Source organism: Carassius carassius, chromosome 39 (genome assembly GCF_963082965.1).
Source record: "Carassius carassius chromosome 39, fCarCar2.1, whole genome shotgun sequence".
NCBI classification, from domain to species: Eukaryota; Metazoa; Chordata; class Actinopteri; order Cypriniformes; family Cyprinidae; genus Carassius; species Carassius carassius.
Window position 1 is genome coordinate 19,351,650 of NC_081793.1, and position 25,829 is coordinate 19,377,478.

At 43.8% G+C, this 25,829-nt stretch overlaps 1 protein-coding gene across 2 annotated transcripts in view; it reads right to left on the reverse strand.

The window, feature by feature from the left end:
* LOC132121569 (pro-neuregulin-3, membrane-bound isoform-like) overlaps positions 1 to 25,829 on the reverse strand; it is a 161,819-nt gene that overhangs the window by 16,819 nt on the left and 119,171 nt on the right. For both annotated transcript variants that reach the window (XM_059531093.1, XM_059531092.1), the window contains exon 3: positions 5,285 to 5,358. In XM_059531093.1, the coding sequence (XP_059387076.1) occupies positions 5,285 to 5,358 (74 nt within the window). The remainder of the gene's footprint in view (positions 1 to 5,284; positions 5,359 to 25,829) is intronic.

Consider the following 25,829-nt stretch of genomic DNA (forward strand, 5'->3'; position numbering starts at 1 on the left):
CCAGTCCTCGGACTTGGCCTGTGCAGGCGTGCTTAACTTCAGTCCCCTGACTGAGAGGTTCAAAAGCACAGATCTAGAAAAGGACACAACACCTCATCCTTCCTCGGAACAGTGAAGTACCGGCTGTAGGCCCTGGACTCTGCAACCCAAGGAGGGACCACCTCGATGGTCTCCGTCCTCAGAGAGAGTCTACTTCTGTTCCATTACCAGAGCCTGCTTGGGGCCCACCAGAACTGGATTCTGTGGCCTCTCACTACAGTGTGCAGGACCCACTGAGACACATTTGGCAGTAGTTTTCACGCTGCAATATAGTCTACTAAGGGAATCAGCCTCTCAAGACTGATCTCTGGTTGCATCAGAGCAATTAGCTCAGTGCCCTGAAGCGGCGCACCGGCAGGAGACGGCCGAACTAGCTGCTCTGAAAACCTCCCAGGAGGTCGCGAGCCTCTTAGCACCGCTACGTTTCCGGGCGGTAACTGAGAGAAGCGCTCGCTGGAGACCTCTGCGCCCTGGAACACCGGCAGGGTTGGCAGATCGATCTCCTGAGGGCACTGAGGAGAGACGGGCACCGTGTAATGTGGTGTACATTGCTCTTCCCCAGAGGTGCCTGCCCTCCGAGGTCCTGTGCCACAGCATCAGGACTCTCGTAGCTGAAGTCTCCTAAAAACGACGGTCCTCAGACCCACATCGTCTGCTAGGAAGACTAGACCAGAGCCTGCTCGGGGCAGGACCCCGTGAAGTACATTGGCAGGGGCTCCCACACCGACATGTGACCTCTTAAGGGAACCAGTCTCGCGACACTGGCCTCTGGTGCGCCTAGAGCCACTAGCTCGGTGCCCTGAAGCGGTGGACCGGCAGGGGACGACCGTACTAGCTGCTCTAGAGACCTCCGTAGAGGTAGCGAGCCTCTCAGCACCGCTACGTTTCTGGGCGGTAACTGAGAGAAGCGCTCGCCGGAGATCGCTGCTCCCTGGAACACCGGCAAGGTTGGCAGAACGATCTCCTGAGGGCACTGAGGAGAGACGGGCACCGTGTAATGCGGTGTACACCACTCTTCCCCAGAGGGAGCTGGCCCTCAAAACGTCCTAGGCCTAGGCGTCAGGATGTTATGATGAAGGCTATCCAGCGAAACCAATGGTCCGTAGAACTGCTTTCCACTAGAAGCCTTTGGCCTGGGAGTACAAAAGTGACACCCCCGGCACGTGGGGCTGGAACACGGTTGGGACTGCTCCACCCAGCAGCCCCTGACCGCCTCAACCTCCTTGGAGGAAGAGCGGTACACACGTGTTCTCACACTAGAAATCACATCCCTAGAGCCCCTGTACATCTAACTTCACATAGTCAGATAAATATGTCATTTTATTCCTTAGAATGAACTGTAGTCAGCAACCAGACTAGTCAACACGGTCTGGTGTAGAAAAAAACTCACATAAAAATTAAACAATGTAATACACGCGTTGCCTCGGCAGCGCTCAGGTCTTTTTTTTCCATTTTGTTTTATATATATATATATATATATTTAATTTTATGCTACTCAGTCACACAAACAAAATCAATCTCCTCAGAGAAAGATGGATGCTGCAGCGAGCTGTCTCAGAGGGCGAAGAAACCGCAGCGCTGGTTTCCAAGCCTCGAGAACGAGCTCTAGATCTAGTGAACACGTGTGGAGATAGGACGAGCCGTCTCCAACCGGTTCACCAGATTCTGTCACGAAAACTAATTCCTCGTATGTGTGAACATACCTGGCAATAAAGCTCATTCTGATTCTGATTCTGAGATCATGTGCGATTCCCGCTATCGCGGTCGCCGCCATGCCTCAGCAACAGCGCGACCGCAACTGCAAGATCACATGCACGGACACACTCCTCGGAGCGTGCCCAGCGAGAGAGCATGCAGCAGCAGCGAGCTGTCTCAGAGGGCGAAGAAACCGCAGCACTGGTTTCCAAGCCTCGAGAACGAGCTCTAGATCTAGTGAACACGGGTGGAAATCTCCAACCCGTTCACCAGATCAATGTGCGATTCCCGCTATCGCGGTCGCTGCCGTGCCTTAGCACCAGCGAGACCGCGACCGCGAGATCGCATGCACGGACACACTCCTCGGAGCGTGCCCGGCGAGAGCGGAGCGCTTAACAGCGAGAAAAGCACAATAAGCCCCCACGAGAGCTGACTGCGCCAGCTCCACTCTTCATTACTGCTGCTTATGTTAATATTAGGCATAATATGCTTGTGTGACTGGTGCTTGTGTGACTGGTGCTTGTGCAACTGGCGAGCTCATCGACGCCTTTCCACATCAATCTCCTCAGAGAAAGACAGGCAGCGCGTCGCACCCTCTCATCGGGGAGAAAGTACCGCAAACGCAGGCTTCCGACCACCGAGAGTGGGCGCCGGATCTGGTGGCTAAGAAAGAAGATAGGGACTTGCCCTTCTTACATTCCTTCCAGAGAGCCTTCTGAGAGTGAAGCAAAGGCTCGCATCGCAGCCGTCAACTCCCTCGAGAGCTGACACTGCGTACTTCACTCTCAAGCAGACAACACACGGGCTGCGTGTGTCCCTAACTTTTTTTTTTTTTTTGCAGGGAAAACACACAGCCTGAACGCTGCCTGCTCTCGCCCAAAACTTCTCTTGATTGAAGCTTTGACAATGGAGTTTATCAGTGGACAAACGACTACGACTAAATAAGACTCACAAACAGATAGCGACTGACACACACAGAGCGCTTGCTGAAGACACAAGGCTGATTACCGGCTTCGCCGCTCATGCTTTTATGGTTCCTGGTCTCTGACGTCACCCGCATATGACGTATCGCCCTTCCATTGGACTGATTATACACGTTATTCAGAGACGTCACGCTGGACGCGTTCCCCATTCGTTCTCGACGCAGCTCGAGTTCCTGAAGAGGAACTTTTTAAAATAAGTTGAGCTCAAAACTTTCAGTCAGCAGCAAGTGTTTCAAATAACTTTATCTGTTGTGGATTATAATCACCATACAAGGCAGACATATTTATAAGTGATGCAGAAGACTATACACGCTAGGCATTAACGTTACCATAGTAAATATAGTAAATACGACCACTTGAAGAAGTCTATCCCAATCATGTATTTATTAAGTAACATATTTTATCTGTCACAAGTCTCATCTCGAGAGTTTAGCTTTGTGTAGCCTATGTAATAAATATATAATAATGTTTTTTTTTCAGGAGCTTTTATAAAAAATATAGAAATTATAATTCCTTCTAAATGTGATGTAGCCTATATAGGCTACTGTGACTACAAATAAACAGAAACAGACTGGACTGAATAAGCAGGGTATGTTCATAATGCTTTATTTCTGTGTGACTATTTTTCAGTCCTAATGAATTAATTCATTATGTTCAATGTTTCACTTATTATAGTAAAACATTGATGCTTTTGGATTTAAATATTTAAGAAAGCATGCAAACAAACGACCACTTTTATTGTGTTCGTTTTGTGATCATGCTAGTTCCAGTGACTTATTTCTTATTAGTTTTCTGATAACTTCTCTTTGTTGGTGAAATGATTGGTTTGAGTGATGTTGTTCCTGAGAGGCGTGTAAAGGGCAGGTTTTAGTGAAGTGCAGCGGAGCTTCTGGCCCAAACACAGCGCTATTTTGGCCTCAGTGCTACAGGTCTGAGGCTACTAGCCCCACCTGGCCTGTTTGAAGCACTGGCTCGCACTGGCCCCACAGTGGAAAAGCGGCTATTGGCCTCTACAGGTTGGACTTAAGATACATTGAAAACATACAGTAATAGGTTATAAAAAATTATAAAGGCCAGAATTTGACATAGGATATTAAGCACTGTGATTGCTCCTCATGCCGCCTGCTCCAAAGCCTTTTGTGTTTGTTTTTACGGCCGGAATGGATTGTAATTCAAGCATAATCTGGATTAACTGGCTCATCTCTATCAATGTTGTATAGACAAACAAAAAACAAAAACTATAGATGCTGAAAGCTTCATCCACATTTAGCAAATTTGCAATAGCACTGATTTAAAATTGTTGTATTGCTAAACAGTGTCAACGGGAGGGTGGAGGAGGCAATACCAGAAGGATTGTGTAGGTGTATCCGTGAAGAAGATGATGGCACTGCTAAAGATGATGGCTCCATCTCAGGGTATGATGGATAACAGGGATTTGAATGCTCTCATTGAGAAAATCAGATATGAAAGAGAAGTATAAGGGACATAAAGTGGGCCTTGGCAGAAAGGCTACAGAAAGATCCCATTACCAGCCACTCAAAGTGCACTAAATGGGAGTTTAGGTTGCCGTCTCACTCGCTGTAAAAGATCTCGCCCCAAAAGCTAGACAATTCATACAACACAAGCCATTCTGTGAAAACAGCTTCGCTGCAGATTCATATGTGTGCTGGACAGCTCTTTTCTCTGATTTCTCCTTCCTAGGCTTCGACTTCCTTTCATATAGGTATAATAGCTCTAGGTTCCACAAATCTCTCCAATACCATCCTGTAAGAAAGCAAACATCTCTCTTTGACAGCTTTTTCAGTGACTATGAACTTCCCTTTGGCTACTTATGCTCCAAAGTCCCTTTTTTAACCTGTGAGACACTCATCTGCCACAGAAATGGCTAATAACTTTAGCATCAACCTAAAATTAGCAAAGCAATTACTTTCATTCAAGGACTTTAGTAATGGCAGGGGAAATGTGCTCTTCATGAAAAATGGTCACTTCATAACATTTCGTAGCCACTTTCAGCCTTGTTAGAGTCTAGAGTCACATTGTGTAGCAGGACAATGAAAGTTAACAGGTTACACACTATATCTGTCACACTAAACAAAATTCTGCTCTTGAAGAGTTAGAGATCAGCTTTGCCAAAGAGAATAGCATATGCAAATGCTTTCTGATTTTCATGAGAGTGTGGCATTGTAGGGTGATGGCAGTTTCAGCACTTAGAGCGAGAGGTATAATTAACTACTTAAGCAATACACGGTTTTGAGGAAATGGCAGAGAACTCTCAGCCCTGGAGGCTAAGAGACTCACCTGATGATAGAGAGGCAGGAAACTTCTGAAACTAAGACTGGAAAGCAAGTAAACAAGACGTAAATTATGTTCTCTCATCTTTGGTTTGCTGTATCATGAAGCATGTTGTTGCTGAAGGGCTTTGTGTTGTTCATACTGGTAGGAAATAACTCAATAACTTTGTGTTTATTCAAACGACATTTTTCCTGTGTCCATGTATTAAGCCCAGAAAAGAATAGATTCCCTCATATTTTCCCTTAAAGTAAACATACATTGACAAAAATACATACTTGGGTCAGATAAGATGGAGTCGGTCTTCGGGACAAACTGGTCACAACGAAGTCCACGGTAACCCTCTTTACACCTGCAAAAGAAGATGGATGTTCAACATTTCAACATAGCAATATAAGTGGCCTAGTTGTAGGGCTGGGATAAACGATTATTTTTTAAACGATTAATCTAGCGATTATTTTTTCGATGCATCGATTAATCTAACGATTAATTTTTCAGAACGATTCGATTTCGATTATCTCCCCATTAATTGACTACTAACAATTTATACATGTTGATTTACATATCTGAATGAAAAAAAACATGAATTCCTTAACATTGCAATATATGTTTATTGCTCTTAAAATTACAAAATAAAAGACTGACTAAGAATGCATTACTTTGCACTTGTATAGAGATAGCATTCAATAAAACCTTGAAGCCTTGAAAACACATAGCTTACTGAAACAAGCTTACTGAACACATAGGGCCTAGCTTACTGAAAAAAAAATCTTCTTTCAGATGAAAATAACAACAACTTGATGTCTAGCATTCAATAAAAAAGTTCACCCAAAATACTTGTTTAGAGCAATTGAAAGAATACAGCAACCAGTGTAAACTTTAGGGCTTTAAGCTAATACAGAGAGTGCTTTTCCAAAAAAAAAAAAAAAATGTAACAGTGGGAGCCAGCAGCCTGTAATGGAGAGAAAAAAAAAAAATCTCCGAATGCTCCACGTGAAACTTTGGCGTTCCGCCCTTTTTCTATCGTGTCTTATGATTTTGGTTAATATTCACGAGGGGAGGGGGGTGGGGGAAGAGAGAGAGAGAGAGAGCGCTCGTGTAGTTTGAAGACTGTGAGTGAAACTGCGCGTGAAACTTTGGTGTTTCGCCCTTTTTCTATCGTGTTTAATGATTTTGATTAATATGCACAAGGGAGGGAGAGAGCAAGAAGCGCTCGTGTTGTTTGAAGACTGTGAGTGCGCGCGCAGCCGGGGCTCTCTCTCGTACGCGCTCTGTCACTGTCACTCACCGATCAAATAAGGCTTTGACAGCCGCCAAAAAAAAAGATAAATGCAGAAAAACCCCTGGATTGGTTATATAACGTTGGACAGAATGTTGATCCGGCCATCGCGTATATTCAGCGCACATAAGGTAAACGTATATTTTACGATGCGCATATTTTGCGTCGACGTATTTTTTGCGTCGACGTCATCGATGATCTCGACGCGTTGTCCCAGCCCTACCTAGTTGTCATCAATATTTTAGGTTAGAGGATGTTCTCATTTTATTGGGAACCGCATGCCAACCCATTTAGAATACAGAAGTGTAATTTTAAAATACTGCGTCCACATGTCCATCCATCATTGTCGTTTTCAGAGAGAGATTGACTCACAATTAGAAATCACAATATCCAGAAATGTTATAAATTAATTCCAATGCAGAATAAGTAAAGTAGTAGAAGTAAAAGAAAGAGGGGTGACAGGGACAAAAAGAAGGGCGGGTCTGTCAAGAGCTCAGTGGTGCCTGCACTCACACAGATAACACAGTCTTGACATTTATGTCACATCCCCACTGAGCTATGGGACTGTATGGGAGAGAAGGAGGCATTTGACTAGACTCTTACTGTGAGATCTATTTGAAACAGGGGACTTCTTCCAAAAGTAGCAATGTGTTATGAATACGTGTTTAGAAGAACCACAGAGAACACCAGCTGCCCTCCAGCTAAAGCATTTCAGACATCTTCTAATCTCTGTCCCAGTCTCTCTTGTCCTTTCTTTGCCGTTCTTATTTTACATCTTATATCTTCTAACAACTGTAGTTTTCACCTACATAAATATAAATACAACACATCTCCGATGCTGCAAACACATACTCCCCATTTACCAGCAGCTTTGCGCCTTTTATTCAGCACATTTACCAGAAAATTATTAAATTCTGAGATCTGCCTCTGTGATCACTTCTATCCTGTGCAACGCTAACATGATTTTGATGAGGCATACCATGATAATGACATAATGGCTTCATAAAAGGAAACAACAAGCGTACAGGCTGAGAAGCATCCGATAAGCCCTTAACAGAATGATCTTGATGTTGTTTCATCTGGCTTCATCAGCAGTGTGTGTGCGACAGTTACCTAGACTCAGTCCTGTCTGTGTGTCTGGCTTTGAGAAGCATGACTGAGGTTTGCTGAAAGAAACAGGGAAGAGTCTGAAAAGAAATGACTGCAATGAGGGAAAAACATGGTTAGACTGTAATTACAGTCATGGAGACAGGTGAGGAGCATGAAGTGCGGTCTGATCTCCTGCTCCCTCGCACTCTGTTAGCTCACCGCCTGGTTAACACTGACTTACGCGTTGATGTAAGAATGATAGCCGTGACTGTCAGAAGCCTATTTGTTTGTTTCTCCCCTTTCTCCCCTTTTTTGTTAAACAATACTGTAGAGCTTTTAGGCGTATGCCCAGAAAACAAACAGACAAATGATTTCATGCATCATTGTTTACTTAGCATCGGAGGAAAATCAATGTGTGCGCATGTAAATATGACATTCGAGGTGCCTACGGAGTAAACAACATTGTAAACTAGAATGTCTGCATCTGCTTCATGGCTTTTCATTATCATTCAAGGACATGTTGCTTGGCATCAATGATCTTGCCCCCGTTGGTTAAATTACAGCTAGAGAGAAAAAGAGAAAAAGGATATATCTCCCCCGAAGGAGGCCAAGGCAATGAGAAGGACTCAGATTTGACTACTGCCCAACTTGTTAATTAAAGCTAAAGTGTTTAATTTTTTTATGTTAAAATACTCCTTTCCCAGATTAATATGTAGAGACAACTAAAAGTAAGCAATTAGGGGGGCGGTTTCCCTGAAAAGTGTAAACACTGCATCTCTGTGGCCCTATCAAAACATTGTTCTGTTTGTCTGAGAATTCCGACCTGCCTTGCAAGGCAACAGTGACTCAGCCAGTTGCGTAAGTTAGGGGGCAGGGCACTCTGCTTTCCTGACTAATGGCAGATGGTCAAAATTTTCAGAGGGAACCTCTTTGAAAACAATAATTATTTTTGCAATAACTTTTGATGATTCTTGTAGTGCAGAAAATACACTTTTGAAGGTATGTGGATATAAGTTGGAGAAAACAGGTGAGCTTGTTTGGGCAGGAAATTGTGTCTATGAGTGGGATGTGCGTGGTGGTATTCTTTTCCTCCCTGTCAAACAGCTCCCACATAACAGACTGAGCCTGTGACTTGCATGTGGGTGCTGCATATATTAACTATATTAACACACCCAAATACTGTACAAACACACATTTACACAAACATGTTGTCATCCCTCCTCAAGATCCCGTGACAACTTTCCTCTGTAAATAAGGCACAAACTGATCCTGACATCCTCTAGTATTATTGACGAAGAGGGAGGCTAAAATAAGGAAAGTAATGGAACTATATCTGTCCAATTGTTCCTTACCCAGCATTCCTGTCAAAAAAAAAAAAAAAAAAAAAAATATTTGTTGAAGAAAAACCTGGCTTCTCTATTATCACACGGCCAATCTGTCTGGGTTAGCAGAAAGGGAGGGGGGAAAGTGGGCATTGCAATTTGCAACAGAATGGTTTAATTTGTTAAATGACATTGATTGATGCCCACTTCACCATTCAGGATGTTTGTTTGCCAGACAAACCTCGCTTATCAAATACAGCACACAAACAAGGACAAGTTCCCTACCTCAACTAGTGTCTCTTCAACTCTGGGCATATTTATGTCCCAGGGGTTGACTTCAGTTCTATATATATATATATATATATATACACACACACTCACCTAAAGGATTATTAGGAACACCATACTAATACTGTGTTTGACCCCCTTTCACCTTCAGAACTGCCTTAATTCTACGTGGCATCGATTCAACAAGGTGCTGAAAGCATTCTTTAGAAATGTTGGCCCATATTGATAGGATAGCATCTTGCAGTTGATGGAGATTTGTGGGATGCACATCCAGGGCACGAAGCTACCGTTCCACCACATCCCAAAGATGCTCTATTGGGTTGAGATCTGGTGACTGTGGGGGCCATTTTTGTACAGTGAACTCATTGTCATCGTCAAAAAAAATATTTGAAATGATTCGATCTTTGTGACATGGTGCATTATCCTGCTGCAAGTAGCCATCAGAGGATGGGTACATGGTGGTCATAAAGGGATGGACATGGTCAGAAACAATGCTCAGGTAGGCCGTGGTATTTAAATGATGCCCAATTGGCACTAAGGGGCTTAAAGTGTGCCAAGAAAACATCCCCCACACCATTACACTATCACCACCAGCCTGCAAAGTGGTAACAAGGCATGATGGATCCATGTTCTCATTCTGTTTACGCCAAATTCTGACTCTACCGTCTGAATGTCTCAACAGAAATAGAGACTCATAAGACCAGGCAACATTTTTTCCAGTCTTCAACTGTCCAATTTTGGTGAGCTCGTGCAAATTGTAGCCTCTTTTTCCTATTTGAAGTGGAGATGAGTGTTACCCGGTGGGGTCTTCTGCTGTTGTAGGCCATTCGCCTCAAGGTTGTGCGTGTTGTGGCTTCACAAATGCTTTGCTGCATACCTTGGTTGTAACGAGTGGTTATTTCAGTCAAAGTTGCTCTTCTATCAGCTTGAATCAGTCCGCCTATTCTCCTCTGACCTCTAGCATCAACAAGGCATTTTTCCCCACAGGACTGCCGCATACTGGATGTTTTTCCCTTTTCACACCATTCGTTGTAAACCCTAGAAATGGTTGTGTGTGAAAATCCCAGTAACTGAGCAGATTGTGAAATACTTAGACCGAGTATTAGTATTAGATTAGTATTAGAATACTTATATATATATGCATAAAGATGACCTTAGAAACATTTTACCATACATTTACCATTACTCAGACTTGCAATATTAAACTATGAAATTATCCATCTTAAAAATATTATTTCATGTTAAATTACGGTATAATAATCGAAGCAAATAATGAAAAAAAACATAAACCACATCCCTTATTGTGTGAAAATAAATTATTCTCAAGTTTTATTGTCAAGTTCCACCGCTGTGAATCTTTGGCAAGGCAGCGATTCGATTCAATTACGATTCATAGGTTTTCGATTCGATTAAAGAACGATTTTTGCAAATTTAGAACGATTCAATTAGATTCGATTCACAATTAAATTCGATTCGATTCGATTATAACGATTCGATTCTGCATTCTTTAAGTGCATTCATGGGATTATTTAAATGCTTCTACTAAATTCTTTAAATGCTTAGTCAGGGGGCAAATTACAGTAGCATTTATGGTTAGAGAACCATAGGTTATAAAAAAAAAAACTTTTGTCCATTGTTAAATGCTAGTTTAATGATGCGACATGGCATACGTAAAAATGTATGTAAGCCAAGTTTTTAAAAAAGAGCTTAAAGAGTATTATGTATAAGCTAACATTTTGTCACACCAGGGGCGTGGCCATATTTTCAGAAGTGACAGAAATGTCAAATACAATCATTTTATGTATGTAGCCTATATAATATTAATAATAATAATAATAATAATAATTATTATTATTTTTACAAGGAATTATCTTCTTTTTTAATTACTTTTAATTAGCTGTAATAAATCAAATACACTGCTGGACAATAATCAATCAGTTGTAATCGATATTTTTTTCCTAATGGCAATTTTATGATTGTTTTATATACTAGGCTACATTTAATTAGCAATTATTTAAATTTTCTGCACAGAATAAGGTAGAAAATATACTTTATAGTTTCTGTACTGTAATAAATGTCAATTAGCACTGCATCATTCATAAATTGTTTGTGGGTTTCATCAGTTCATTCTGCTTTTATTCAGTTTAGCTGCAGATATAGCCTGGCACGTCTATGAGAGCGAGATCGCTTCTCTTTCAGTGTGAAAACGTCTTCATCTCTATTTGACTTTTCCTCTCCATCAGCGAATGATTCTGAGAGAAAACGCGCCAGATGTCTGTTTACTAATGAAACAAACGCTAGGCTACTTTCATGCATATTATCAGATAAATCTCGTGCTCTTATTTCAAGGTCGTTGTTAATGCTGTGGTTAATTTTAAAAGTTTCCTTCGTATATTCGGTTCATCCGCATTGTTTAAACACATTTATCATTCAGTGGAACTGTGCGTATGATTTAGACACTTACATTTCTGCTCCGTCCATGCAATAAATACAGCTGTCGACGGCTCCGGTAACTCCGTCGGTAAGATGCAGAGAGCCATTGACAAACTACAGAAAAGTAAAACTACTTCACGTTAGCATCACTGGCCACGAGTCCTATAGATCACACGTCAGCTGCGTCAGAGACGAACGGAGCGCGAGCGCAATCCTGTGACAGTCTCAGGCGGTAAACAGTGGAGCGCGTGAAGGACAGTTAAGAGGCACGATTCACGAACACTCTTCAAGGTCTCCATTAATTCGTGCGTGTAGTAATTTAATGTGTATACATTTTGAAAGCATTGAATCGCTATAGAAATCGGGATTCATTCGATTCTTAGCATTTTGAATCGATTACTGTCCAAGATCGGCGATTCACGATTCAAAAATCATGTTTCAAGATCGATGCATATTAATCGACAGGGTTTGTACTCGTTGCATCGAGAAAACGAGTGAATCGTTGCACCCCTAATATATATATATATATAAAATGCTATAATATATGACATAACAGTTTAATACAAAATGGTATTACATTTTAGTAATTTTTCATTCAAATAGTTATGTGTATAGCCTTAACAAGACATTAATTTCCACTGCCTTTTCCATCACATTAAACACATTCATGATTTCAGGGCAAAAAAGAACTATGAAAAATAACTAGAGTGTGAAAATACTTCAATTCTATTCTAACATTTAACAGGGCCAAAGGTGCCTTTAGATGAATAAAACCCCACATATGAAATATGTATAGAAATGTATGGAAACAAGCAAGACAGTAAATAATAAATGTATCTTCTTTTAGGAGCCACACATTTACCCTGAGCTTTGTTAAACTAAGAGTTTTTCTACCTTTCACATGCTTTTTAAGCCACAATAGCTTGACTTGAAAATAAACCTATTAAAATGGTAATCGTGCATGAGCAGATAAGTCCCCCTAAGCTTTTACTTGCGGAAGCGCAAACACTCAACCGGGAGTTCTCCTGATGATGGTATTGTCATGAAAAAGCCCTGGTTAGAGATAAGAGGAAGCACAGCATTGTGTCACAAAACAGTTTGTGTGGAGTCTACCACCAGCGTGAGGATCAGCAACCGGCTGAAGGGCACATGAAAGGAGGATGACAATAAGTTAGAGACATTGATGGCCATCTTCACGTGACTTCACAGCTCTGACACACACACAGGTGCTATTCGGTGAGGCTCTGATAAAGGGGTGATCACAGTTGGGTATATAAAACAGGGCTGGGTTCTAGACAGTTGCTCACACAACACTAAACTGTTCCTGTCAGATTTATAATCTCACAGGTGTCAATAGGAACTAAATGCTTTTTTGTCACACATCACATTCTACTCTTGTTTTTAGGTCAGTGATGATGGATTGTTCAGGTAGGTGTCGATGTGATCTGGTGTGAAAGTGTGCATACGTTCACAAGGATCATCTCACTAACACACCACATCATGACGCAAGCCGGCACATGTGCAAAGACACCGAAACTGAACTGCCAGTGCCTGTCTCTTTACAATGAAAGCATGAATATCTCATTTTTCATCAGATATGGTGAGATAATCCAATGAAGCTGTGAGAGCGGCAGTCTGTCTCAGAGGTGTTTAAAAGCTTATCCTCCTAAATATCATTTACATGTCCCTTCTGCAGTCTAGGCAATAAGTGTAATTCTGTTAAATTGTGATATTGTCTTTCCCATCATTCCTCAGTCTTTATATATAAACCCTGGTTAATCCTTTCCTTTTTAATCAAGCCGCTTTGATGTATTCATCATGCCATTTTATTTAATTGGCTACTTCCCTGCAGGGGAGGATAGAGGTGGACACTGATGGAATCAACATGCCGATGAGGTGTGCATAGGTTCTGCATCTCTGTGGTAACATTCACCATGGTAACTTGTCGTCCTTGTGGGCTTGGTGCCCACTGGATTCAACGCAACTACAGAAACGCATGTGAAAATAAAAGAGATGGGCATTGTTGCCAACGAGATGGTAAATGTTCCTAAGAATCTCTAAAGTCCATTAACACACTGCAAAGAAAAATTGTTCCACGGATTCAAAGGTGCATCTCTAAAAATCAATGCATTTGATTGACAGCTCATTACAGGTTAGCTTGTTCAAAAAATTTTCCATGGGTACAGAGCAAAATTTATATTAATTCAATCTTGTTATTAAGGCGAAGGTTGTTATCATATAACACTAATCAAGATTTCATAGAAATTTTAGTGCCGCAGGCAGTATTGACCCTATTGAGGTCCAAATTTAATGCACTTCTTATCTTTTTTTCTTTAAGACAAAAACAAATGCTTTATCAGCAGCCACCTTATCTGTGTGACAGACATCGATTTACTTGAAACTGGAATTACAGAATTACATTTGCTCTGAGCTCTGTTTTTCACTGTTTTCTTCTTTAAGCAGGCCATGCTTCACTAAGGATGCTTTCAATAAAATTGCAGGTTTTATCATTTTTATGATAATGCCTGTATAAAGTAAGCCAAGCAGATTTAAGATCACTCAGTCGAAACCCGTCTATCTGAGCTGAATTTCAAATCTTTTTTTTAATTTATTTTTTTATTTTATTTTATTAATTTTTTTTATTTACTATTCACTCTTTGCTTGACTGGGAAGTGTGTTAGCCAGTTAGAAAGGCCAAAACTGCACTTTTAAGCATCTGGTGCATTAATTAGCAGCTCTTATGAAGGTCTGAAGACCAAACAAACATATAGAAGATAAAACTGATTATTCGCCAATTCATCAAGGTGTATGATAATACAGATTTTTAAGTAGCAACAAGGCAAGGCAACGGGGCAATCAAATCAGAAAGCATTTCTCAGGCACAGTTAACAATACTGGCATTCACAAGTCCTTCGGGTGCTGGATTTTGGCAGACATTAGCTGTCGCATCTTTGGATGATCAAACAATCCCCACATTTTCCATTGCTGGCCTGAACGCTTCTATTCATCTGGCCAACTGCAAAGTTTTTTAGCGTGACCTCGCTGCCAAAAAAAAAAAGGATGCCCTCTGCCGTTTTAAAATTGTTTTGTATAAATAAAGACAACGTTGCCTTTGTGAGCGACATTTGTGATTTTAACATTTGCTTGAGCAATGTTAATCCTGTCAGCGGCATATTCAGGATGACTGAGCTAAAATAATTAAAGATGAGAGTGTGCTCAGAGGGACAGGATCTCACTAGCATGCCTCACAAACACACACACAAATTAAACTTGGCATGCTTACTTTAAAACACACACTAATTCGTGAATGGCTGTTTACCAGATTAAGGACACTAGCTGGATCTAATTGTCACAGAGGTGTGCCAGTTCCTCCAGACTCGCTCTACACCACTTCTCGGGACAGGAAGTAAAAGGCAGCCATTTTAAACCCATCTGAGCCACAGCTACAGCTAAGACTAAAGTAAAAGGCTTGTCACCAACCTATATCGAGCTCCATGTGTCAAGGACAGGTTTTTGGAAAGAAGAAAAGAAGGCTTAAGGAGCTCAGTAGTGGCTAAAATCCATAACCTGTCTGTGTGCCAGCTATAATTCACTGCAAAATTGTTGTGATACCATGTGAGAGGTAATAGGCATGTCACGGGTCATATATATTTGTACAGAGCATATTTAGAGCATGAGATGTTTTGTACATCTCTGCCTTGGCTTGTTTGTAGGAAAATTAAATCAAAATCCAATCAATAGCAAGTTTAACAAATAACCTTTTTTTCCAGGAACTCACTGGTGAATAAATGAGAAAATATTGGTGTGTTTACAAGAATGTTTGGTACATATGCATCACTGTCAGGTGAAGACAAGAATAGATTTATAAGGTTGCAGGAAAGAGCACTTTGGGAGATACAGGAACAAGAGTGGCGCCGATACAGGATGGCTGCCGCCGTGACGTGCTCTGCAGTTGTTTTTGTGTTTTTGTTAGTTTGTCCTGACTTTAGTTATATTCCTGCAATCAGTTTCACCAGGGACGAATTGCTGGATATTCGGCTACACACATCTCCCGATATTTCACCGGTTTTCGACTATTCTGATGTTTTGCTAGACATTCTTGTCGGCGGAGCGGCTGCGCTGATCACACGCTTCAAGAGGACGCGCAGGCGGGGAAAGCGAGCGGGAGCGCTCGTGAGACTCTGAAAACGCGGATTTCGAACGCCGTTGCCTAGCATCCATCTGGCAAATCTCCGCTCTCTACCCAACAAAACGGACGAACTGCTTCTGCTCTCTCGGACAAATAAAGATTTCTCTCACTCTGCTGCTCTGTGTTTCACGGAAACTTGGCTGAATGACACCATACCGGACAGCGCGCTCCATCTGCCGGACTTTCAGCTGTTTAGAGCGGATCGCGACGCAGAATCAACGGGGAAATCGCGCGGCGGCGGGACATGCTTTTACATCAATGAACGGTGGTGTACAGATGTAACTGTGTTAAAGAAGACGTGCTGCTCAAATCTCGAAACGCTCTTCATTAACTGCAAGCCGTTCTATTCGCCGCGGGAGTTTCATTCGTTCATTCTGGTTAGTGTTTACATCCCTCCTCAAGCGCACGTGAGCTCAGCTTTACAGAAACTCGCTGAGCAGATCACAGAGACAGAACAACAACACCCAGACTCTGTTTTAATCATTCTTGGGGACTTTAATAAAGCCAATCTCTCCCGTGAACTGCCAAAATACAGACAGCATGTTACTTGTCCCACAAGAGACAGTAATATATTGGATCACTGTTACACAACAATAAAGGATGCATTTCACTCTGTTCCACGAGCAGCTTTGGGACGTTCTGATCACCTTCTGGTTCATCTTATACCGACCTACAGGCAGAAACTAAAATCAGCTAAACCTGTATTAAGGACCGTAAAAAGATGGACTAATGAAGCAGAGCAGGATTTACAATCTTGTTTTGACCTCACTGATTGGAGTGTTTTTGAAGCTGCTGCCACCGATCTGGACGAACTCACAGAGACCGTAACATCATATATCAGTTTCTGTGAGGATATGTGTATTCCTACCAAGACTCAACTAAATTACAACAATGACAAACCGTGGTTCACTGCAAAACTCAGACAGCTCCGTCAGGCCAAAGAAAATGCTTACAGGAAGGGGGACAATGTCTTGTATAAACAGGCTAAATACACACTGGAAAAGGAGATCAGAGTGGCAAAGAGGAATTATTCTGAAAAAATAAGGACTCAGTTCACCTCGAACGACTCAGCATCATTGTGGAAAAGTCTAAAGAAGATCACCAATTACAAGACACCACCCCCCAGCACTGTGGAGAATCAACGACTGGCAGACGATCTGAACGAGTTTTACTGAAGGTTTGAAAGAACACCCATCACCTGCCCTGAACACCTTCCCACACAACCGTTCACACCAATAACAACTCCTGCAACCAACCCTGAATGCCTCTCCAAACAACCGTTCACACCATTAACAGCTCCTGCAACCCATCCTGAACACCTCTCCACACAACCGTTCACACCATTCACAGCTCCTGCAACCCACCCTGAACACCTCTCCAATCAACCGCTCTCACCATTCACAACTCCTGCAACCCACCCTGAACACCTCTCCAATCAACCGCTCTCACCATTCACAACTCCTGCAACCCATCCTGAACACCTCTCCAATCAACCGCTCTCACCATTCACACCTCCTGCATCCCCCCTCTCCCCCACACCTGCAATACAGATCAGCGAGGATGCGGTGCGCCAGGTCTTCCGGAAGCAGAAAAGGAAAAAAGCACCAGGCCCAGATTGTGTTACACCAGCCTGTCTGAAATCCTGTGCTGACCAGCTGGCCCCCATCTTCACAAAGATCTTCAACAGATCGCTGGAGCTGTGCGAAGTCCCTTCATGCTTCAAATGCTCCACCATCATCCCCATCCCCAAGAAACCCAAAATTACAGGACTAAATTACTACAGGCCTGTGGCTCTAACGTCTGTAGTCATGAAGTCATTTGAAAAACTGGTGCTGGCTCACCTGAAGGACATCACTGGACCCTTGCTGGATCCTCTTCAGTTTGCCTACAGAGCAAACAGGTCTGTGGACGATGCAGTAAACATTGGACTGCATTATGTTCTGCAACACCTAGACAGACCGGGGACCTATGTGAGGATCCTGTTTGTGGACTTCAGCTCTGCCTTTAACACAATCATCCCAAACCTCCTCCTGCCCAAACTAACTCAGCTCTCCGTGCCCACCTCTGTCTGTCAGTGGATCAACAGCTTCCTGACAGACAGGCAGCAGCTAGTGAGGCTGGGAAAATACACATCCAGCACCCGTACAATCAGCACCGGAGCTCCCCAGGGCTGTGTTCTCTCCCCACTGCTCTTCTCCCTGTACACTAATGACTGCACATCTAAGGACCCCTCTGTCAAGCTCCTGAAGTTTGCAGATGACACCACACTCATCGGCCTCATTCAGGACGGTGACGAGTCTGCTTACAGGCAGGAGGTTAAAGAGCTGGCTGTCTGGTGCACTCTCAACAACCTGGAGCTTAACACGCTCAAAACAGTGGAGATGATCGTGGACTTCAGGAGAAACCCTCCTGCACTCCCCCCACTCACCATCATGAACAGCACTGTGACTGCAGTGGAGTCATTCAGGTTCCTGGGCACCACTATCTCTCAGGACCTGAAGTGGGACATTCACATTGACTCCATTGTGAAAAAGGCCCAGCAGAGGTTGTACTTCCTTCGCCAGCTGAGAAAGTTTAACCTGCCACAGGATCTGCTGAAACAGTTCTACTCCACCATCATCGAATCCATCCTCTGCACTTCAGTAACTGTCTGGTTCAGCTCAGCTTCTAAATCTGACCTCAGAAGACTACAGAGGGTAGTCCGGACTGCTGAGCGAATCATCGGTTCAACTCTCCCATCAATTCAAGAACTGTACTTATCCAGAGTGAGCAAAAGGGCTGTTTTGAACTGTTGCCATCTGGTCGACGCTACAGAGCACTGAGCACCAGAACGACCAGACACAGGAACAGTTTCTTCCCTCAGGCAATCCATCTTATGAACAGCTGATACACACTGAACACACTACACTTTATATTTATATACACATACACTTAATTTATCTAACACACATACTTAGTATACACTTAAGTTTTGCACATAATATACATGTACATACATAACTGCATTTTTGTAATATACCTGCCTACAATTGTAAATTTGTATATTGTCATTCCTTATCTACTTATTTGTATTTTTTGTATTTTTATATTCTTTTATTATGTGTTTTATGTTCTGTCGCTGTCATTCTGTTGTACTGCGGAGCTTCTGCTTCTGTCACGAAAACAAATTCCTCGTATGTGTAAACATACCTGGCAATAAAGCTCATTCTGATTCTGATCTGATTCTGATTCTTCTGAGGTAGTTTTTCAAGCACAATTTTGCTGTAATGAGCTTTCCATCCATAAATTTGCCTCAGTGTCCCATTTTTCATTTGTAAATATGCTGTGTGTTGTCTAGAAGCCTTTTGTCTCCCTGCCAAAGAGCTGTTTATTTGTGTTTACATTTTGCGTCTCATCACATTGTGATCTTCACATTTTGGGATATGTTCTGCTCTAGGCTATATTCATGATGTTGGCTTACACTTCATAATTTAGCTCTAATAATCATCATTCCATCTGTGAATAATAAGATTAGATGCCATATTATGTAAATATGTTTTTTCAGTCTCTTTAAAGCAATGAATGATAGGTAAGTTGAGGAGAATTGTCAAAACTGTTGTTGAAGTGATGAAAAAAATGAATATTCTGTCATAAGTTATTCACTCTCATTTTGGTCCAAACCTGTATGTGTCATAGTGTCTGGGTTGTGTTCCCTGGGTTTCCACTAGGTGTCCTCCTTTCTCACGGTGTCTGTCACCTTACCACTTCCTGTTCCCTTATTTGGTAACCTTCCTCCTTGTTCTAGTTAATTGATTGTTCCCCACCTGTCTCCTGTTTCCCCATTATCCTTCTGTGTATTTATACCCGGTCTGTCTGAGTCTTTGTCACGGAGTCCTTGTCTTATGTGTGATACATTCCATAGTCTGCTCTTGCCGTGTGTTCTTGTTTTGTTTTATGTTTTTGGATTTTCTGGTTTTGACCCTGCCTGGACTGTTTATGCTTTTTGGATTGCCCCTAAATAAATAGCATACCTGCATTTGGATCTCTCCGTGTTTCTTGAATCCCCGTCCGTGACAGAAGGACTCCGTCGCACTGAGATCCAGCGGTATGTCTTTTTCCCGTTCCCCAGCCAAGATGGCGGAGCGGAGAGCTAAGTATCTCCGGCTGATCGCCCTCCGCCAAGAGGGCAATGAGCTGGGTGCCCTGGCACAGGTGTTCTGGTCCCTGGCCGAGGGTATGGGATACAACGATGCGGCCTTGAAGGACTACTTCAACGGCGGGCTGGATGATCCAGTGTCTCAGGAGGAGATGGTACATTTAGAGACACTGGAATACTGGGAGTTTGTGTACTATGTGCAGCATCGGCTTCTGTGGAATGCCCCAGCCACTCCGGTCTCTTCCGGTGGGGCGGTCCCCAGCCCAGCACCACAGCTCAAGATGGCCGCCAATCCAGGGCCACAGCACAAGATGGCTGCCAGCCCAGAGCCACAGCACAAGATGGCCGCCAGCCCAGCGCCACAGCACAAGATGGCACAAGGTGCCCGATGCCGAGGCGGTGCCCGATGCTGTTCCGGAGGCCGAGGCGGTGCCCGATGCCGAGGCGGTGCCCGATGCCGAGGCGGTGCCCGATACTGTTCCGGAGGCCGAGGCGGTGCCCGATGCCGAGGCGGTGCCCGATGCTGTTCCGGAGGCCGAGGCGGTGCCCGATGCTGTTCCGGAGGCCGAGGCGGTGCCCGATGCCGAGGCGGTGCCCGATGCTGTTCCGGAGGCCGAGGCGGTGCCCGATGCCGAGGCGGTGCCCGAAGCCGAGGCGGTGCCCGATGCCGAGGCGGTGCCCGATGCCGAGGCGGTGCCCGATACTGTTCCGGAGGCCGAGGCGGTGCCCGATACTGTTCCGGAGGCCGAGGCGATGCCCGATGCCGAGGCGGTGCCCGATGCTGTTCCGGAGGCCGAGGCGGTGCCCGATGCTGTTCCGGAAGCCGAGGCGGTGCCCGATGCCGAGGCGGTGCTCGATGCTGTTCCGGAGGCCGAGGCGGTGCCCGATGCTGTTCCGGAGGCCGAGGCGGTGCCCGATGCCGAGGCGGTGCCCGATGCTGAGGCGGTGCCCGATGCTGAGGCGGTGCCCGATGCTGTTCCGGAGACCGAGGCGGTGCCCGATGCTGTTCCGGAGGCCGAGGCGGTGCCCGAAGCCGAGGCGGTGCCCGATGCTGTTCCGGAGGCCGAGGCGGTGCCTGATGCCGAGGCGGTGCCCGATGCTGTTCCGGAGACCGAGGCGGTGCCCGATGCTGTTCCGGAGGCCGAGGCGGTGCCCGATGCTGTTCCGGAGGCCGAGGCGGTGCCCGATGCCGAGGCGGTGCCCGATGCTGTTCCGGAGGCCGAGGCGGTGCCCGATGCCGAGGCGGTGCCCGATGCTGTTCCGGAGGCCGAGGCGGTGCCCGATGCCGAGGCGGTGCCCGATGCCGAGGCGGTGCCCGATACTGTTCCGGAGGCCGAGGCGGTGCCCGATGCCGAGGCGGTGCCCGATGCTGTTCCGGAGGCCGAGGCGGTGCCCGATGCTGTTCCGGAGGCCGAGGCGGTGCCCGATGCTGTTCCGGAGGCCGAGGCGGTGCCCGATGCCGAGGCGGTGCCCGATGCCGAGGCGGTGCCCGATGCCGAGGCTGTTCCGGAGGCCGAGGCGGTGCCCGATGCCGTTCCCGAGGCCGAGGCGGTGCCCGATGCCGTTCCCGATTCGGTGCCCAAGACCGGTCTAGAGTCAGGGCTAGTTCCTGTTGACCGTCCAGAGTCGAGTCAGGTCCCAGTGGACTCTCCAGAGTCAGGGCCAGTCACTGATGACCTTCCAGAGTCAGGGCGGGTCACCGTTGGACGTTCAGAGTCAAGTCAAGTCACTGGGTGGGCTGCTGCTCGGGCCTGTTGGACTCCGGCATCGACCACAGGGGGGTGGTGGTCATCCGCTCCGCCCTGGGGGACTCTGGCGTCGACCACGAGGACGTGGTGGTCCTCCGCTCCGCCCTGGGGGGCTTCCGCTCTGACCACGAGGACATGGTGGTCCTCTGCTCCGCCCTGGGGGGCTTCCGTTCTGACCACACGGACGTGGTGGTCTTCCATTCCGCTCTGGGGGGCGCTTGCCCTGACTACACGGTTGTGGTGGTCTTCTGCCCCGCCCTGGAGGACTCTGGCCTCGACCACAAGGACGTGGTGGTCTTCTGCCCCGCCCTGGGGGGCTTCATGTTGTTTTTTGTTTGTTGTTTTTGTATTTACTCCTGTCCCTGTTCCTCTCTGTAGTCTGGCCCTCCATCCCTCCCCCTGAACCTCCTCCAGTCCTCCTCCCTCCTGGTCTTCCTGTTTTGTGTTACATTCTGGTGCCTGTTCCCCATGTTTTTTGTTTCTGGCCCTCCGTCCCTCCCCCTGAGCCTCCACCTGTCCACCTCCCTCCTGGTCTCTGTTTTGTGTCTGTCGTGGAGCGTCTGGGAGCCGCTCCTTAGAGGGGGGGTACTGTCATAGTGTCTGGGTTGTGTTCCCTGGGTTTCCACTAGGTGTCCTCCTTTCTCACGGTGTCTGTCACCTTACCACTTCCTGTTCCCTTATTTGGTAACCTTCCTCCTTGTTCTAGTTAATTGATTGTTCCCCACCTGTCTCCTGTTTCCCCATTATCCTTCTGTGTATTTATACCCGGTCTGTCTGAGTCTTTGTCACGGAGTCCTTGTCTTATGTGTGATACATTCCATAGTCTGCTCTTGCCGTGTGTTCTTGTTTTGTTTTATGTTTTTGGATTTTCTGGTTTTGACCCTGCCTGGACTGTTTATGCTTTTTGGATTGCCCCTAAATAAATCGCATACATGCATTTGGATCTCTCCGTGTTTCTTGAATCCCCGTCCGTGACAGTATGAGTGTCTTTCTTGTGTGGAACAAAAAAGTTATATACTGTAACAATATATTCCTGAAATATGTTATTTTAACTTATTATTGTCACAGTGTCTGGGTTGTGTTCCCTGGGTTTCCACTAGGTGTCCTCCTTTCCCACGGTGTCTGTCACCTTATCACTTCCTGTTCCCTTATTTGGTCACCTTCCTCTTTGTTGAGTAATTGATTGTTCCCCACCTGTCTCGTGTTCCCTCATTATCCTCATTTATACCCGGTTTGTCTGAGTCTGTGTTACGGAGTCCTTGTTTAATGTCTTATGATTATTCATGTCCGTCAAATCAGTCTTGCCCTTGCCTTGTCTTCTTGTCTTGTTTTCATGTTTGGATTATGTTTGGTTTTGACACCTGCCTGGACTGTTTACCCCTTTGGATAACCCTTTAATAAATGACTTAACTGCAATTGGTTCTCTCTCCATGTTTCTAGTAACACCGATCGTGACAATTATGTTTTTCCTCAGTGTAGTTAGTTTAGTTTATTTAGTCAGTGAATTGAACTTGATTTGACTCACTGATTTGGTTGTCAAGTTCAACTCACTGAATCAATTATCTCTCACTGGAGAGGAAGATCGGCATTGGAAAACCATAGACTACTTTATGATGCCTTTTTGTTGTTTCGACTTGGTCATTTTTGGACCCTAACAGACAATCGTGGTCAACATAAAACTGTAATTGTAGAGCTGTGTAAATATCATTTGGGAAAAACTTTTCTTTTTTGTTCTACAGAAAACATAATCTTATAAAGGTTTGGAACGTCATGAGGGTGAGTAAATAATGGGCAAATCTTTGGGGGTGAACTATTCCCTTAATGCAAATATCAGGATGTGGAAGTTGTCACTTATATTTTGCAAGTCTTCAGCCACCTTTTCATTCTCTGACTGTGGCCACTGTTCTTGTTAGCATCTGGTTTGTGGGCTGGGTGACATAGCATGTCATTGTCACCGTTCATTACCTCCACATTTCCTGTGCCTGCTGTGACAGAGAGGTAACGCCCCTTCACAGAGAAAACTCATTCTAGCTCCACAGGGAACACTTTGTCTCCTCCACACTGCTACTGCACCACAGAAAATAACAAACGAAGGAATAATACGATTTGTTTGTGCGGTAGGTAAGCATTGTCTGAAAGCCATTGGAACCCTGACAACCTAACCTTTTTTAATAACCTCATTAATGAGGTCCTCCGGAATTTTAGGTTTAGGTCTTGAGCGCAGGTAATAGAATTAATCCCACACACAGGGGCTTACCGACAAGTACACATATTTAATTTAAAGACTTATTGCAAACGGAGAGTTTAATATTTGCTGCAGGGGGGTTAACATCTGTATTTTGTATTTTGGTATTTTGGTCTGCTCTCTGATTTGGGAAAAAAGAGACTGATTAGAGTATCTGGCCACTGGCAATCAAGCAGACAGGCAAGTTTACGTTTCATTAAAACATAATTGAACCATCCTTTTACATTTTAGTAAAAACATTGTTAATTTGCCCGAAGTCCAATGCCCAGTGCTTTTAATTCAAAGCGTTCCATTCCTCTATTAAACCAAATCGAGTTTCAACAATGTATTGGGTCAGTGCTCCTTAAATGAGCCTCTGTGAAGTAGCTCTCAATAACTTTCTTTCTTATTTTAACTTGTATTTTCCAGACTATGTGCAATGGTACCTCACCCCATATTATTAACATCATTTTTATTACTATTATTGTTAAGAATAACATAGTATTGCTGATTAGCAAATGAAAATAGTAATAATCATATCATTCAGTAACTTTAAAATAAATCAATAATTGTAAACGTAACTTTCCTATAAAAAAAATGCAATATAAAAAAGTTTTACCATAATGTTTGCGGAGAGCCACATCTCATTTCCTTTTTTAAAGCATTTAATTATTTTGATTAGGATTTTTAATTAGGAATTTTTTTTACTGTACGCCAGACAAAAATATACAAATTTGTATTCAGGATTTAAAAATTTGATGATTAAGTGTGTATTCAAATTGTTTTTATGTATTTTTCATAATTAAATGACTAGAAATAGTAAAAAAAAATGGGATGTCGTTATTTTATTAGACCTATTTTATCTTTATTTTTCCAGTAAACTAATATGAGAACTTAAGCTAATTTATCCATTGCCTCATAATGCCATCAGAGCTGATACAGTGACACATGTGTGAGGTAAATCAAAGTACTGGACTCTTGAGTCATGGGCGTAGGAAATCTTCCCCTCCCACCATCTCTAAATTGCAGGCTTTACATGCTGGGGGCAATGCTGTTCCACCTAATTACTTTGTTTGATCCCATACTGCTCAAGTATGCATTACCAATCAGGTCTCTTCTTTCAGACCTTGCTTATAAACCCAATAAGTGTATGTGCTAGAATCCTAACCACTGACGCCCTTCTGAAAATGAGAAACAGTCTGTGAAAATCAAATCTGATTGCATAAATACATATCATGAGTAAGGAACATAATCAAGATTAACCAGAATACGTGACCTGATGCAGTCTTATCACAACAAGGTGTAAAGATAAAGGAAATGCTCATTGCCATCTTTCTATTTTACAGGGTTTTTCCTGTTCAACTCCCAAAAAGCACAGCTGCTTTTTTAACTTTAAAGAGGAGTGAGAAATGTGTGTCAGCCAAATAGCTCCCACCTATTTAGCTTATTTCCACATAATCAAAATAGCTTATCAGAAAAAAAAGTATTAACAGGTAATTACCAAATGCCAAATTATACTGGCAGTAGGATCATATTCCAGCAAGCACTACAATTAAATCCTGACTGTTTATCTCTGTTAAAGCAATGTTCCAGGATAAGTACAAATTAAGCTCAATCAACAGCATTTATAATGTTTATAACCACAAAAGTGAATTTTGTGAGAGCAAATATCTGGGGTACAGAGATGCACTTACAAATGGGGGTGAGTGGGAACCAATCAGTAAACTTTAAATTACTGTTGCAATAGTAAAACCACAAGACATTAACAATATGTTTAAATGCGGTTTTAGTGTGAAAGAAAATAAATAAAAAAATTCTATGCATATATCCAATTTTAAAACACTGTTGTCATGACAACATAATGTTAAATGACCAGAAAACCTTTAAAGATCAAATAATATACAAGTTTAACAGAGAGATTAATGTACTATAAGTAGCCCCGGTTCTGTGGAGGTGCTAAGTAAGGGATAATGTACATCCAGCCGGCTGCTATCGCAGAATAACCCCCGACAGGGTGGCCTGGACCTCGAAGAAAAGCTACTTGCCTCATAAGTAAATAATTTGACACAAAATATTGATTTGAATTGAAATATTTGAATGCAAAGCTTCCGTGAAC